We start from the raw sequence: 13,628 nt of genomic DNA on the forward strand, positions 1-13,628 counted from the left end.
CAGGATGGTCCCATGAAAGCCATTAGCTTTCCCTCACATGCATGTCATGCGCATGCCGTTTTCGGTCAAATTAGATTTGGAAAGCTGGAGGGGAATGCCACCAGACTATTGTGTTAGCACTTGTTGTGGAACTGTTGGCGTACTTCACAGGGGATGACAAGATAAGCTTATTAGTGGTAAAACTGTGTTTTTGTCTTGCCCCAGAGCTTATCTCAAGTGGGTCTTTTTATTGAGTTACACGATTGCAAAAAAGAAATGTTAGGACTTTTCAAGCCGGATCCTTTTTCAGTCTAAATTCCCTTTTTCTATGATTAAGTAAAACCGATTGTTTTTAATGTAGAATCTTCTCATGTACAGTCGCTCTCATAGTTTCCTCTAAACTCTGTTTTTAGTCACATGCAGAAAAGTGAAACTGTCACCTGATCGGAGGTATTTCCCAATTCTTCCCCCTAGCTCCTCTGCTTGTAGCCCTCCCACTATGCTTACCAGAATAAGACACCCATATCTAGGACGACATTAAACAAATTGAAACCAGATTTCCTGCCCACTCTCAACCAGCATACAGGCTTTTACAATGCAGAGCTCTCAAGAGCAGTCAGACTCTATTCCGCTTCGGATTTGTATTTTCACTATTTTTGGGCCCATGTTTGACTATGAATGTGAGTTGAACTCTTTGTGTATGGGTGGGAAGAAAGTGTAGATTAAAGTCATGTTAACCTTATAAGATAGTGACGTTAATACAGATAAGAAGTCTTTAATTGGGAAACCATGTGGTTATTGATAGTGGCTCTTTTTGGCCTTATATAAGATTAAGATTTATTTCGATTTCCGCTTTGTTTCGAGATAGTGATTTTAAGAAAACTTGCAAAACACGCAGTTCGTGGACTCCTGCAATCTTTGAACTATATGCCGCCACATACACAGTGTTCCCATACGAATTTGGGAACACTGATGAAACCGAAATATCTCAGTGATGACCAAGGATGAACCGGACAATCTGTGAATCTCTTCTTTTGCCAGACAATGTGTTTCTACTCTGGACAGACGGACAGAAAGAAAGGCAGGCAGCGGCAGGGAGAGGGAAGGGGGGGGGACCCTTGTACTGCACGCAGGAGAGCACGTGCAGCGCACTCTGGGAATGTTTAGATATCTCCTCAAACAGCTCCGCATGGGAAAAAAAGGAAAAGTCATCCTCTATGCTTTGACTGCAGCCGGCTGGAGCAAAGGGGCTGGCCCCAATTTGACATAAGTAAACACACACACACAGTTCACACACACACACACACACAGTTCACACACACACACACACACACAGATATATGAATGGGGATGTACTGTACATAAAGGCATTTAAAGGCAGAGAACTACATTGTTATTTGCACACACATGCATTAGAAACATGCTTTTCCATGCACATTGCAGGTCTTATTTAATTTTCCCGGTGTGTACCTCCGATTAAGTGTGTGAGAAAGAGGTAGTAACCCCTTCTCACAGACACACACACACACACACACACACACACACACGTACACACACACACACTGCCCTTCACTGCATTAGTTGTTGATGGTCTCTTGGCAGCGCTCCAGGTGGGGAAAAGGAGGTACTGACCTGTGTGTGTGTGTGTGGTGAGCGTGTGCACACACCAGCATCTACATTACATCTGGATATTAAAGTCTTGTCTGTACCAGCAAAGGAAAGAGGAAGAGGAGGGGGGAAAAAAAGAGAAAAAATTACAGCATATATCAGGAATTTTCCAGCTAATGATGTGCGGATGTGGTAGCACTGGGGAGAGAGAGCCACTGACTGTGCTGTCTTTGTTTCACTCGCTGAGGGCCCCATGCTGCATTCCTGTACACTGTGCATACTTTGGCAACAGTTGTAGTGCCCCCTTTTTCTGTTTTACTGTATACAGTTTGTGTGCTGCTCTAGCACATTTCCTCCTAGCCGTGTAGCTCTGTCTCTCTTCCTCCCTCCCTCGGCCTCTACCTTTCCCCCTCATCTCCTGTTTAAATCTTAAATCTCTCGCTCTCTCTCTCTCCTTCCTTATTTCCTTTCTTGGCCTGGTGCAGCTGTATTGTTGGTACTGTATATTGTCCTTTTTGTAGAACAAGAGAAAGAAAGGGAAAGTGAGGGAGGGGTGAAATAATGGTGTTTACAACATGGCTGACTGCTAGAGCTTCGAATGGGGCCTCTCTGGAGACACAACATTACAGCCTCAGCTCCACTGTGCTCTCAGAGTGCATAGTTTTGCTCATATTATTATTATAACATCCGCTCTTCTTCTTCTGGTTTGCCTATACGCTCCGAAGCCTTTATCCGTTTCCCTTCCTTAGATTTCCGTAGAAAGACTTTAATTTGTGACGGATTGTTTTCAGGAATCCAATCAAATTTTAGTTTAAAACAGTCGATTTACCTGAAGGACTTAAATGCACTGGTCATTTCTGAACTTTGTTCAGTAATTACTGAAAGTTAAAGCTTTCAATCCCGCCCTTCTTGACTCCATTACAACAATCATTTGGCCTGTGGTGCATCCAAAGTACTTGTCTGTTAAGTGTGCATGTGTGTGTAGATGATATGTGTCTGTGTGTGTGCAGTGGTGCTCTTTCATCCTGGGCTTCCTCAGTGAGAGGGAATGTAAACACGGGCCCCCGGCCAAGCTCCATCAGCCCCAGAGCCTCTGGCGCAGCAGCCTTAAGCCCTGGCCTCGTCCTCATGGCATCGGGTCACCGCGAAAGGCCTCCTCGGAAGTCCACATGGAGTGTGACAGGAAAATGTTTGTGGTTGCGAGAGTGGAGGAGGATATAGGGAGGGGGGGAGGGCTGAAGAATGAGCAACATAATCTGCCCATTCATTATTGAGGTTCAGTGCAACCTGTGCATTGTTTTTGTTGTTTGGGCCGTCGTTACTATGGGTCATTATACCGTCATCCTCATCAACGTAATTGCAAATCTGGCACACAACAACATTACTACAATCATATCTGATTGGGCGTAAAGAACAAGTGAAAGCCATTTAAAGGACTTGTCTTATAGTTTCAGAAATACACTCATTCACTTTCTCTCGTGTCTGTCCGTTTAATATGGAGCTACTGCCAAGGGGCGATTAGCTTTGCTTAGCATAAAGACTGGAAGTATTGGGAAATAACGATCCCAGGATCTGCCCAAAGTTTAAGAAGCCCACCTACCAGCACCATTAATAAACACATTATATCTAATTCAATCATTGCCTGTTATTTGGTTAGCGTTAGAAGTGGTACACGGGGAATATTTCCCCTTTTGACAGAGCCAGGCTAGCGGTTTCACCTGTCTCCAGTTGTTGCTTGATAGCAATCAGTGGTGAAAAACTCCACAAGGTACCTTTTAGCTTGGGGAGTACACGGTTTTATTACCCATAATATATGGAAATCAGCTGGAATAAACCAGAATGAAACTTCAAACACATTGCTACAGATAAGGTGCAAACATTCACAGACACAAACCACTTGACACTGGAGCGCATGGATCCAGGCAGAACAGGTGCTCACCGAGTCACGTGCGAGTCCTCGCACATAACACAGACTAGAACGCCCCCGCGCTCACATAGCATGCGCCCCATTGTCATAGTCCACCGCTGTGCATGCACACAGCGCTGGTGGTGCAGGCCCGGATGTTGCAAGTGGGACATGTTTGGAGGTCCGGCCCAGGAGGTCTGGAGGTCCTCTGGGGCAGGAGAAGCCATTTCCTCCCTGAAGCGGAGTGGGGAGCAGGAAGCAGCAGTGAGGGCTGAGGAGGAGGATGGCGGTGGTGTTGGTAAGGGGGAGGATGCTCTCAGCAGAAAGGAATTCCCAGAATGTTGTCCTTTAATCTGGAGTCAGCCTCTCTCTCTCTCTCTCTCTCTCTCTGTCTCTCTCTCTCTCTTCCCCCTCCCTAGGCTTTATCTGACCTACCCTGGCTTTTCTGTTACCATGCGGAAGAAGGGTGTCAGATAGGCAGAGAGACGGATTGAAAATTCGAAGCAGCTGACCTAAGAGGAAAACACTGTCTTGCACAGTGAAGGGCTGACTCACTCGCTCTGTGTGTGTGATCGTCCTACATACTGTGTGTGCGTGTTTGCGTGTCTGTATCTCCGTTTCATGCAGCCTGCAGAGGAGGGAGAGCAGGAGTGGGTAATGAAGGGATATGTGAAGCAGAACAGAGAATGAGAAGGGTGAGAAACAGTCTAAGGATGAAGGAATGCAAACGTGGTCGGAAGAAGAGGAAGGGAAAGGACAGAAAAAAAAGGCTCAGAACAACATTGCAATGTTTCTTTTTGACAAAAGTATGGGTTATAATCATCTCCGTGAAATCCATTAAGTTTTGTGTTGAGTGCACGACTCTGAGCGTGTTTCTTTTTGTCCAAGTAATCGTGTTGAGAAATTCAGTGTAACGAACTTAAAACATCCTTAACACAGACACGGTTGAGAATTTTATGGAGAATGTGAAACGCCGTGATCAAAATGCACTATGGATATTACAGGCTCTCCAACTATTGTATGTAGACTTTACTGTGTTTCACAGACTTTTGGGCATACAGAAACAGATGGCGAAAGAGAGGCATTTAATAAAGAAGGAACGAGAGATTGGAGCGCAGTTTGAAGACTGTTTGGAAATAAAAAGGAGCACCCTGAAACGTGGAACCTGAGGGTTTGAGATGAGCTGTTTGAGAAGCAGAGAGTTGATCATTTCCCAAACTCTTAATTGTTTGTAAGTGACGGGGATCGGTGCAGAAAATCAGTGTAAACCACGCGGTTGGGTGATTCATTTTAAAAAGGCTGTATTTGTCCTAAATCAGAACAAACTGGATTGAGTTTCAAAAAGTACGGGAGTCAGAAAGTAAGCAAATATGGACTAATGCATGAATATTCATTTCCAAAATATTCACTGGAAAAAAAAGAAGGAAATAAATATATACTAATGGCGGTCTTATCCTTAAATGCACATGCAGATGCACTGCTACAAAAGAAATAGTTGCAAAAAGCCGCTCTCTTTAAGTGTGGCTGTGACTGCACGCATGTGTGTTATTTACACCTTAATCTGCAGTTGTGGCAAGGTTTTCGAATAACACTGTATTGCACTCGAGGCGGTAATACCCCGAGCTCTAGGTCTGTGGTTCTTCCTAGAATGCTTGTATGCGTGCAAGTGTTTATATAAGCCCTCACTTGTGTTGTGCAGGCCTACTAACTTCATGCAGTAGACAAGTGCAGGAGGAGTCATAAAGGTGTTGATCAGGCCGTCGGTCAATCGTGCATCTCTTATTAAGACGGCCCAGGGGGGCTGGATGCACTCTTACAAAAATGAAAGCAATGCAGCCTTGAATTTTGCTGTGCTAAAAAGCATCAATGGCCTTTTGTCACCCGACGGTGTGGGTAGCTGTGCAACTTCCATTCATGTTTTTCTTTAAGGTTTCACTGTTCTTGGAATGTTCCGTCGATCTGGTCATTTCATTCATCAGCTCATCGGTATACGTCTCGTTTCTGATCACGTGACTCAGCCCACCCATCTCAGTCAACTAGCCTCAACTTCCTCCCTGTTTCCCCTGAAGCAGGAAGCCGGAGATGAGAAAGTATCACACATCTGCAAAAGGCAGCCCCCGGCTCTATTAATAGTGCCATTCAGTGTAGAAGAAAAAATGTGACCAAACTTTTTATTCCTCTTATTGCTCTCTGTTGGCTGCCTTGCTTAAGAATTCCAGCTCGGGGTAAAGTTTGGTCAGTTTGAGTTTCCCTCAGATGTCCAAAAATCCCCCTCAAGTTACAGTTATGAATAATGCCCTTTTTATGGGTTTATTATATATATATATATATATATATATATATTATAATATAATAAGTATAGTGGGTAATGCAATATTGCCCTGCAACCTTGTAACTTAAGTCTTTTTTCGCCAAATTACAGTGGTGGTTGTTATAGATGTCGGTATTCTGCAGGAAAATCACCACTGACTTATCAGATTCATACTTTATTATTAACACTTAGATAATTATTCTTTAGTTAACTGTGTCAAATGATCTGGGGTCTCATTTAGAAAGTGGCGCGTAGGATCCACACTAAATGTTTGCATACGTAGAAATGAGGAAATGTACGTATGCCCAAAAAGTATTCTGATTTATAAAACCTCCCGTTTTCTTTGATAAATCCCAAATCATCTCAGATCAGCCTTGTATCCCCCCTCTACACGCCAACATTCACCATGAATATCTGTAACATATTTCCCAGCAGTTCATTTCAATCGTTTTTGAGATATCTGTTACAAAGTGGTGGAACAACCACCACTGCTGCTAGCATGTTTTCACCAATAGGCCTTAAATTAGGCGACGATGAAGAAGTGTATTTACTGAGGTTCAGGGTGGAAAATCACACAGGTGTGTTTTTTGGACAGGGTTTAAATAAATAACACGTCTATTACTAAAATCAGCCTCCCTCAGTGAAAGAAATCCAAAAGTCTATAAAGCATAAAGTCACTTGACTGCTGACTCAAAAGTAATTTCTCAGAGGGCGCTTAAGCACATAAACAATGTCTTGATTTTAATAGTTCATATTTGGCTATCTACATCCGCCAAACGTCATTGCTCTCATATTACACATACGGGACAACATGGGGAAAGGCTCCGGGTATCGTTTCCTTGTACTCCCACGGAGAGTCCAAGCCAGGCAGCTAATAAAGAGATCTAGGTGACACTGCACTCGTTTTTGCTTACAAACATTCGCCTCAGACTCTAAGATCCCGATAAGCACTCTGCAGTGCCTGAGGGGGGAACTGCAGCCAAAAGCTGTTGGAAAAATCTGGAGTTTAGGAAAGCACCTGGAACCAGTCCACTCTCTTACTAGGGGTCACTGAGTTTTGTCTGGAGGCTTTCCCTACTGTAGCTGTTAACAATGCTGCTGCTTTCCTGCAGGCCATGGCTACACACACACACACACACACAGAGTCACAGGGACACACGGTTAGTGCGAAGTGGCACAAAATGGCTGCCGTTATAACTCAGGTGGGTGCAGCGTTGGACGGGAGGAAGGAGGAGGAGAGTGGCCGCGGGGTTAATATCAATGATGGATCGTTATCACTCCACTTACGTGAGCCATCTGCTCGGTTTAATCCTCGTGAAACCTTGTATTGTTGGTTATTGTAATGGGTCCTGTACTGCACGTATGCACCAACATGTATACGGCGCTTGTCCCCCGTGGATTGCTGTGGAAAGAGTGTGTGATGATGTGGGTACACCAAAAATGGGAGCAGGGAGACGTGTCCTGCCAGATATGATTTCATGTCTTACGTAAGCCTAAGATGGGGGCAGAGAAGTATTAACCGTGTGTGTGTGTGTGTGTGTGTGTGTGTGTGTGTGTGTGTGTGTGTGTGTGTGTGTGTGTGTGTGTGTGTGTGTGTGTGTGTGTGTGTGTGTGTGTGTGTGTGTGTGTGGTGACATTTACTTAACGCTGCTGGCAGGTGAAGCTACATGCAATAAATTGGGGGTTATTTTTGAGCCTGTGTGTCTTCTTGTGCTTCACGTTCTCCGTGGCTTTCTGCTGTGTGTTCTAGGTGGTGACACTGTGGTACCGAGCCCCAGAGGTGCTGCTCCAGTCCAGTTACGCCACCCCAGTGGACCTGTGGAGTGTCGGCTGCATCTTCGCGGAGATGTTCAGGAGGAGGTGAGAGCGCAGAGATTTCTGGTGTGACCTAGGTTTCCGAGCAGTACAGCCAAAATCTTCTATCATGATATTGGTCATTTCATATCCATAGCCTGTAGAACCCTAGCCGGCCGCACACATTAAAATATAGAAGTCTGCTCCGTCCCTTCCATGAAGAGGGCTTCAGTGTTGAGTCCAGTCCAGTTTTTATTGATTTTGGACCCCAAAGTATTCACACGAGTCCACCCTCTTCACTTCCCCTTCCTGGATGACAACCAGGACAGCGAGCCTCCTGTTCTTCTGATAGTTCACCACGAGCTCATAGGCTTTCCCTGATATTGAGCTTCAGGTGATTGTCGTTTGCACCATGTGATATTGCTCTCTATCAGTCTTCTGTACTCCTCCTGTAAAAATAGTCTTGAGGTGAGGACAGCATGTTTCTCACTGGAAAATTCTTCCCTGAAGAGTCTCTGGAATCCCACATTGACGTCCATTTTGCTTAGAATGTGGTCGACAGGAGGCATACACCTCAAGGTGGCAACTCTAGTGTGCTTTATACCACAAAACCTCCTGCCGTCGTTACAGTTATTTGGGTGTTTCTTAAGTTGTCAATCTTTTCTGAAAATGACACCTGTCAGCTGTGTCGCGAGCACGGAGCAATCACATTTCAGTTGACTTATCAAACCATTACAGTAATAACAGGCTGGCTGCTGTGGTTGCAGCTTGCGAGTCAAGATCCTGCTTCTTGGTGTAGGTATTTGTCAGTTTGTGGTCTAACGAACTTTACACACTGGAGAGCCAAACTAATAACGGACCACTTTAAGAAAAAAAGTTCAACGCCTGCCTATGGAAAGAAGAACGCTTCCAGGGCATAAAGACGTATTTAATCATCACAGTGTCGATTTAATATTCATATTTATGGGCCATATTATGTACAGGACTGTGTATTGTATTCGGCAGTGAGCTGGGGTCTTGCCAAAATGCGGTGGTGTGCTTTAGAGTAGATAAGAACAGTCGTTCTGAGCTAGGGCCGAGTGCCAGGAGAGCAGCCCTGCCTGTAATTTATGTTTCCTTCTCCAACCGTCCTCATACCCAACATGCAACACACAGCGACTCAGGCTCGACACGTGGGACTTGGTGGTAATATAGAGACTCCACTGGCAATGTTTGACACAAATTTGCTAATTTGCATCGATTTCCAGAACAGAAATCTAAAGCCAGGTTCTTGTTGCATTTTGTTGACAAATGAGAGTCAACAGTTTAATACTGAGGATATTTTGAATATTTCTTTTCATCACTCCATAAATCAAAAAGTACATTTTTCTCCATGGTTTTAGGAATAAAATATGATATAAATCAGGCTATGAATATGTTTATGAACAAGCATTGGCTGGTCCTCCACAAGGTTGTGGCATGGACTGTATATAAGAAGTTGACGTGTGGCATCTGGTTCGATCCGACTTCTGGTGCAAAGCTGTTCCTGTTAACATAGTTAGCTTCCATAATCCAAGGTAAACTTAACAGATTAGTATTAAAGTAATATTTAGCTAATTGCATGGGTAGCTTGGTAGCGACGCCGTGGTAGCAACCTTTCAAACACAAGGTAACCCTGAAGCATGACCTGCTCTATTTGACTCTACCAACCATGAAACTAGCGATTGAGACCATAAACTCACGTTTACAGGGTTTTCTGAGATAATAAATAAAGTGAGAAGTAGGGTAATTTTCTTATAGACTTTCACACAATCTGACTTCTTTTTGCAACCAGAGGAGTCGCCCCCTGATGGCCAGCGGAGAGAATGCACGTTTAAGGCATTTTAGGGTTGTCTTTAGGGGAGTTTCCTCCTGCCTGATATAGTTAACAGTGGAACAAACACGTTTCAATGAAAACCATCCAGTGTTGTTGCGTCGGCCCTTGGTGCATCTTGTGCATGTGTGCTCCAGGTCATGTGTTCAAGCTTTATTCGGTAGCCTGCTGTAAAATGGTGACACGTGACAATTTTTCATAGTGCCAGATAAGCTCTTTACTTTAGATGCGTTCACATATCTTAGCAAGCGCTAATATGTGAGGGTGAAGAACTGGGTCCTCTTTGTTGTTTCTGATCATTGATCAGTTGTGTAACGAAAGCGCTTAAGCTGTCATTTTACCACACATCATGTTTTATTCTTGTTGATCGGTGTCGATCAGTCTCAGTATTGATAAGAGCATTACCGATGGTTTCGCTCGGTCTTCTCAGGTGCTCAGGGAGTCGTCTTCTTTGACCACTATTTCTCTCTACCTTTTTTACCAGTTATTTAGACAGTATTTCAGTTATAGAATACCTCTTTCAAGCCTTTGACTCATTGAGGTGGATGGCAGCTGGATGTTCTTTTTTGTGTTAAAAACATCATGAACAGCACAAACATATCATGTAGTGTGTGTGTTGTAGAGGATAGTGTTTCTTTAAAAGGTGTGTGTGTGTGTGTGTGTGTGTGTGTGTGTGTGTGTGTGTGTGTGTGTGTGTGTGTGTGTGTGTGTGTGTGTGTGTGTGTGTGTGTGTGTGTGTGTGTGTGTGTGTGTGTGTGTGTGTGTGTTGTCTAGGTTAAGGTACTTCTCTCACCCTCACACAATAAGCTGTAAAAAGCTTTGGGTGTGTTTTCACAATCTGGCACCTGTCCAACTTTGCCTTAAGGCGGAAGGCAAGACGGAGCTCTTTGATGGCCATGAACAGAACATACACTCTCTCTCTCTCTCTCTCTCTCTCTCTCTCTCTCTCTCTCTCTCTCTCTCTCTCTCTCTCTGCAGGTGATTAGGATGGCTTTTAAAAGGCCACCTGTTAGAGATTAAAGGGCACCTGGGAGAAGCGGTGAAAAAAGGATTGAGGGAAAGTGCTGAACAAGAGAGGATGAGAAAACGCTGTTTATTGATTTGCAGCTCGGGTATGAGTCAGACACCCCCACTTGCCTTCAATAATCTAAATGAAATGTTTTTTTTTTTTTCTTCATCGGAATGAATGAGTACATCAATTTAGAAATAGTATCATATATATATATACCCAAGTTCACCCTGTAACGTTGCAGTCAAATCCAACCTCAAAATGTTTTACTTGTGAGTCATGAAACTTCAGTGCTTACCCCCCCCAAGCACTTTCCTCTCTTATTGAACATGCCATTGTAAAAAAAAAAAAAACTCCCTTTTAATGACTATCTATAGTCAATAGGAACTGTGTCAAAGGAATTTGAGCAAATGTCATACAAGTCTGCATCTGCATGGCTGGGATAGTGTTGGGGTGATACACGGTTGGAGTGAATGGGGGCGAGAGCGCCTGCTTGTTGACATTCCTCCAATCGAAAAGGTTGAACATGTTGTGTTAATGGTCTGGGAGAGGCCCCACCTCCGTGTTGACTTTCTCACAGTTTGAAACTCGATTGATAAATCCTCAAAGACACCAACGCGCCCGCATCTACAGTACATCCAAACCCTTTGACAGACAGACTCACACGTCCACACAAATCCCCTGGACACAGGTTTAAACACACTCTCTCTCTCTCTCTCTCTCTTTCTCCCCCCCCCTCCCCCCTCCATTTCCCACCCAGTCAGATTGACGCTCTCACGTGCAAACATGCACACACGCATTCCAGAGGTTGTCTTGGTGGAATGTGGGACAGAGCTGTGCTGGCATTAAAGGAAGCGTGACTCAGCTGCCTGTCCCAACCCAGTCTGCGTCCTCCTTTCACTGCCACCCGTGTGTGTGTGTGTGTGTGTGTGTGTGTGTGTGTGTGTGTGTGTGTGTGTGTGTGTGTGTGTGTGTGTGTGTGTGTGTGTGTGTGTGTGTGTGTGTGTGTGTGTGTGTGTGTGTGTGTGTGTGTGTGTGTGTCTGTGTGTGTGCGCAGTTATCCCCCCTCCAACAAACCACTCCAAGTTTAAAAATGGACCTCTTGGAATTATCAGCCCTACTTGTTTTGGCATGACGACTTTGCTGTAGGTGATCTTTTTGTGTGTGTGTGTGTGTGTGTGTGTGTGTGTGTGTGTGTGTGTGTGTGTGTGTGTGTGTGTGTGTGTGTGTGTGTGTGTGTGTGTGTGTGTGTGTGTGTGTGTGTGTGTGTGTGTGTGTGTGTGTGCTTCTTTTGTAACAGTCAGAACTGGTTTGGTTTGATCTTAAATGGCTTTCAAACCTCAGCGCGGCGCTTTACCCCGAAAGACCTATGTGGTGTGATCCTTTTCCAGAAAGCAGAGTTTGAAGAGTAAAAAAAAAAAAAAACCCACTGAGACATCTATTAGTTAAGGATGCCAGTTGTGAATAAATGAAACTAACTTTATCTCCATTCCACTTTGAACGGAAGCATGTGACAGAGAGTTTGCCGTTACTGTAAAAATGTACAAAATACCACTGTGTGACTAATTTCCCTGTGTCTGAGTCTGAAGGAAAGTGTGGGTGTTGAGCTATGCAAAGCTTCCTGCAAGTGGGAAAACACAAGGAGCACATGGTGTCTAGCCAGTCTGTTGACTTCAGTGAAGTGGGGTGCACTGCGTTTTTTGTCTGGATACAGAATGCATACACACCTATGTGCCCCGAGTCCTGCATTACATTGACATCTGCTGGTGACTGATCATTTCAAACAAGTGGACTATAAACAAAAAGAAGGCTTCTCTGACCCTCCTGCATTTCATGCTGTCATTTTGGGAGGAGTAACTCTTTCAGAAATGTAATCTTGTCGCCACTGTTGGTGTCTCTTTGAAAGCAAAACCTTTAGGTCCACTTCCCATATGTCTTTCTCTGTTAGAATACTTTGTCACACGCCTCTCCCTCCCACTTTCCCCTACACACACACACACACACACACACACACACACACACACACACACACACACACACACACACACACACACCAGGGATAAATAGACTTTTTTCTCTGCGGCAAACGGCAGGCTTGTGCTGATGATGACTACTGGAATTTGTGCGGGTGCCAGGGCAGGCATGGCCGCCCACGGGCACCCAAAGACGGCCCAAAGCCACAGGAACCACCAGCAGCCCTGCTGCTGCTCTCCTCCCTCCTTTCATCCCTCCCTTCCCTCCCCCTTTTCAGTGGTACTACCAACACTCCTTCGCAGCTCTGACTACATGAGATGGAGCTGCCAGTGTGTGGCGACTTCAAACGCTCACATCAGAGTCAAACATTCCTTGTTGCCTTGAGCCAACAGCTTATCTTAGAGCAGTTTGTCTGCTGTGTACCGTGGGATAGTTAGCATTGGGGCTAATATCTAAAGTAGGTCAATAACAACATAATTAATGCTGTACACTTTTTTTTTTTTTTAACCAAAATGCATCCCATATCTCCATGGTTATGTGCAGCACATTATGACGACCACATCTCATCGGTGCAGTCAAATGTAACTGTGTTTTCTCTTTCCCAGACCGCTATTTCGAGGAAACTCAGATGTTGATCAGCTGGGAAAGATTTTTGAGTAAGTATCATTGGCTGCATTTGCTGTTACAGTTTCAGAGGTCCTGGTGTCCAACCTGGTGAAAAGCTCATGTTGGAAACAGACAAGTCAGTCCACTAAAATGTCGGGAACTTAAATCCAGCGTTTTCCCTTCATTGAACTGTCCTGCATATGGCCTGAATATAGAACAGGATGCGCACACCTTTCTGTAATTAATACAGAAGCTCCCACATTAGGTCATGCTGCTCAGCGAGCATGAATATCCCTCCAGTGCAAACCGGATTTGAACCGGAGAGGCAGTGAATGCTGAACATTGCTGATATGAAGACACTAATGACTGTTATCACCCCGCAGTGTTGTTGGGGTACCTTCAGCAGAGGACTGGCCCCAGGAAGTGGCTTTACCACAGAGTGCCTTCAGCCCCCGGCCCCCTAAGCCAATAGAGGACTTGGTTCCAGATATGGACGAACAAGGACGGGCCCTCTTAATGGTGGGTAGTACGAGCCCCTGTCCAAATCCATAATGTTTTCAGTCATTTACCATGTCCTCAAAACCCATAT

General features: G+C 44.7%; 1 protein-coding gene across 1 annotated transcript in view; it reads left to right on the forward strand.

Annotated features, from left to right (window-relative positions):
- The window catches only part of cdk6 (cyclin dependent kinase 6), a 30,584-nt gene that overhangs the window by 13,583 nt on the left and 3,373 nt on the right, over positions 1-13,628 (forward strand). Inside the window, exons 5-7 of the mRNA XM_084033073.1 lie at positions 7,555-7,664; positions 13,039-13,089; positions 13,423-13,558. Of these exons, the coding sequence (XP_083889199.1) occupies positions 7,555-7,664; positions 13,039-13,089; positions 13,423-13,558 (297 nt within the window). The remainder of the gene's footprint in view (positions 1-7,554; positions 7,665-13,038; positions 13,090-13,422; positions 13,559-13,628) is intronic.

This window comes from Eutrigla gurnardus (assembly GCF_963514095.1).
Source record: "Eutrigla gurnardus genome assembly, chromosome: 17".
Lineage (NCBI taxonomy): Eukaryota > Metazoa > Chordata > Actinopteri > Perciformes > Triglidae > Eutrigla > Eutrigla gurnardus.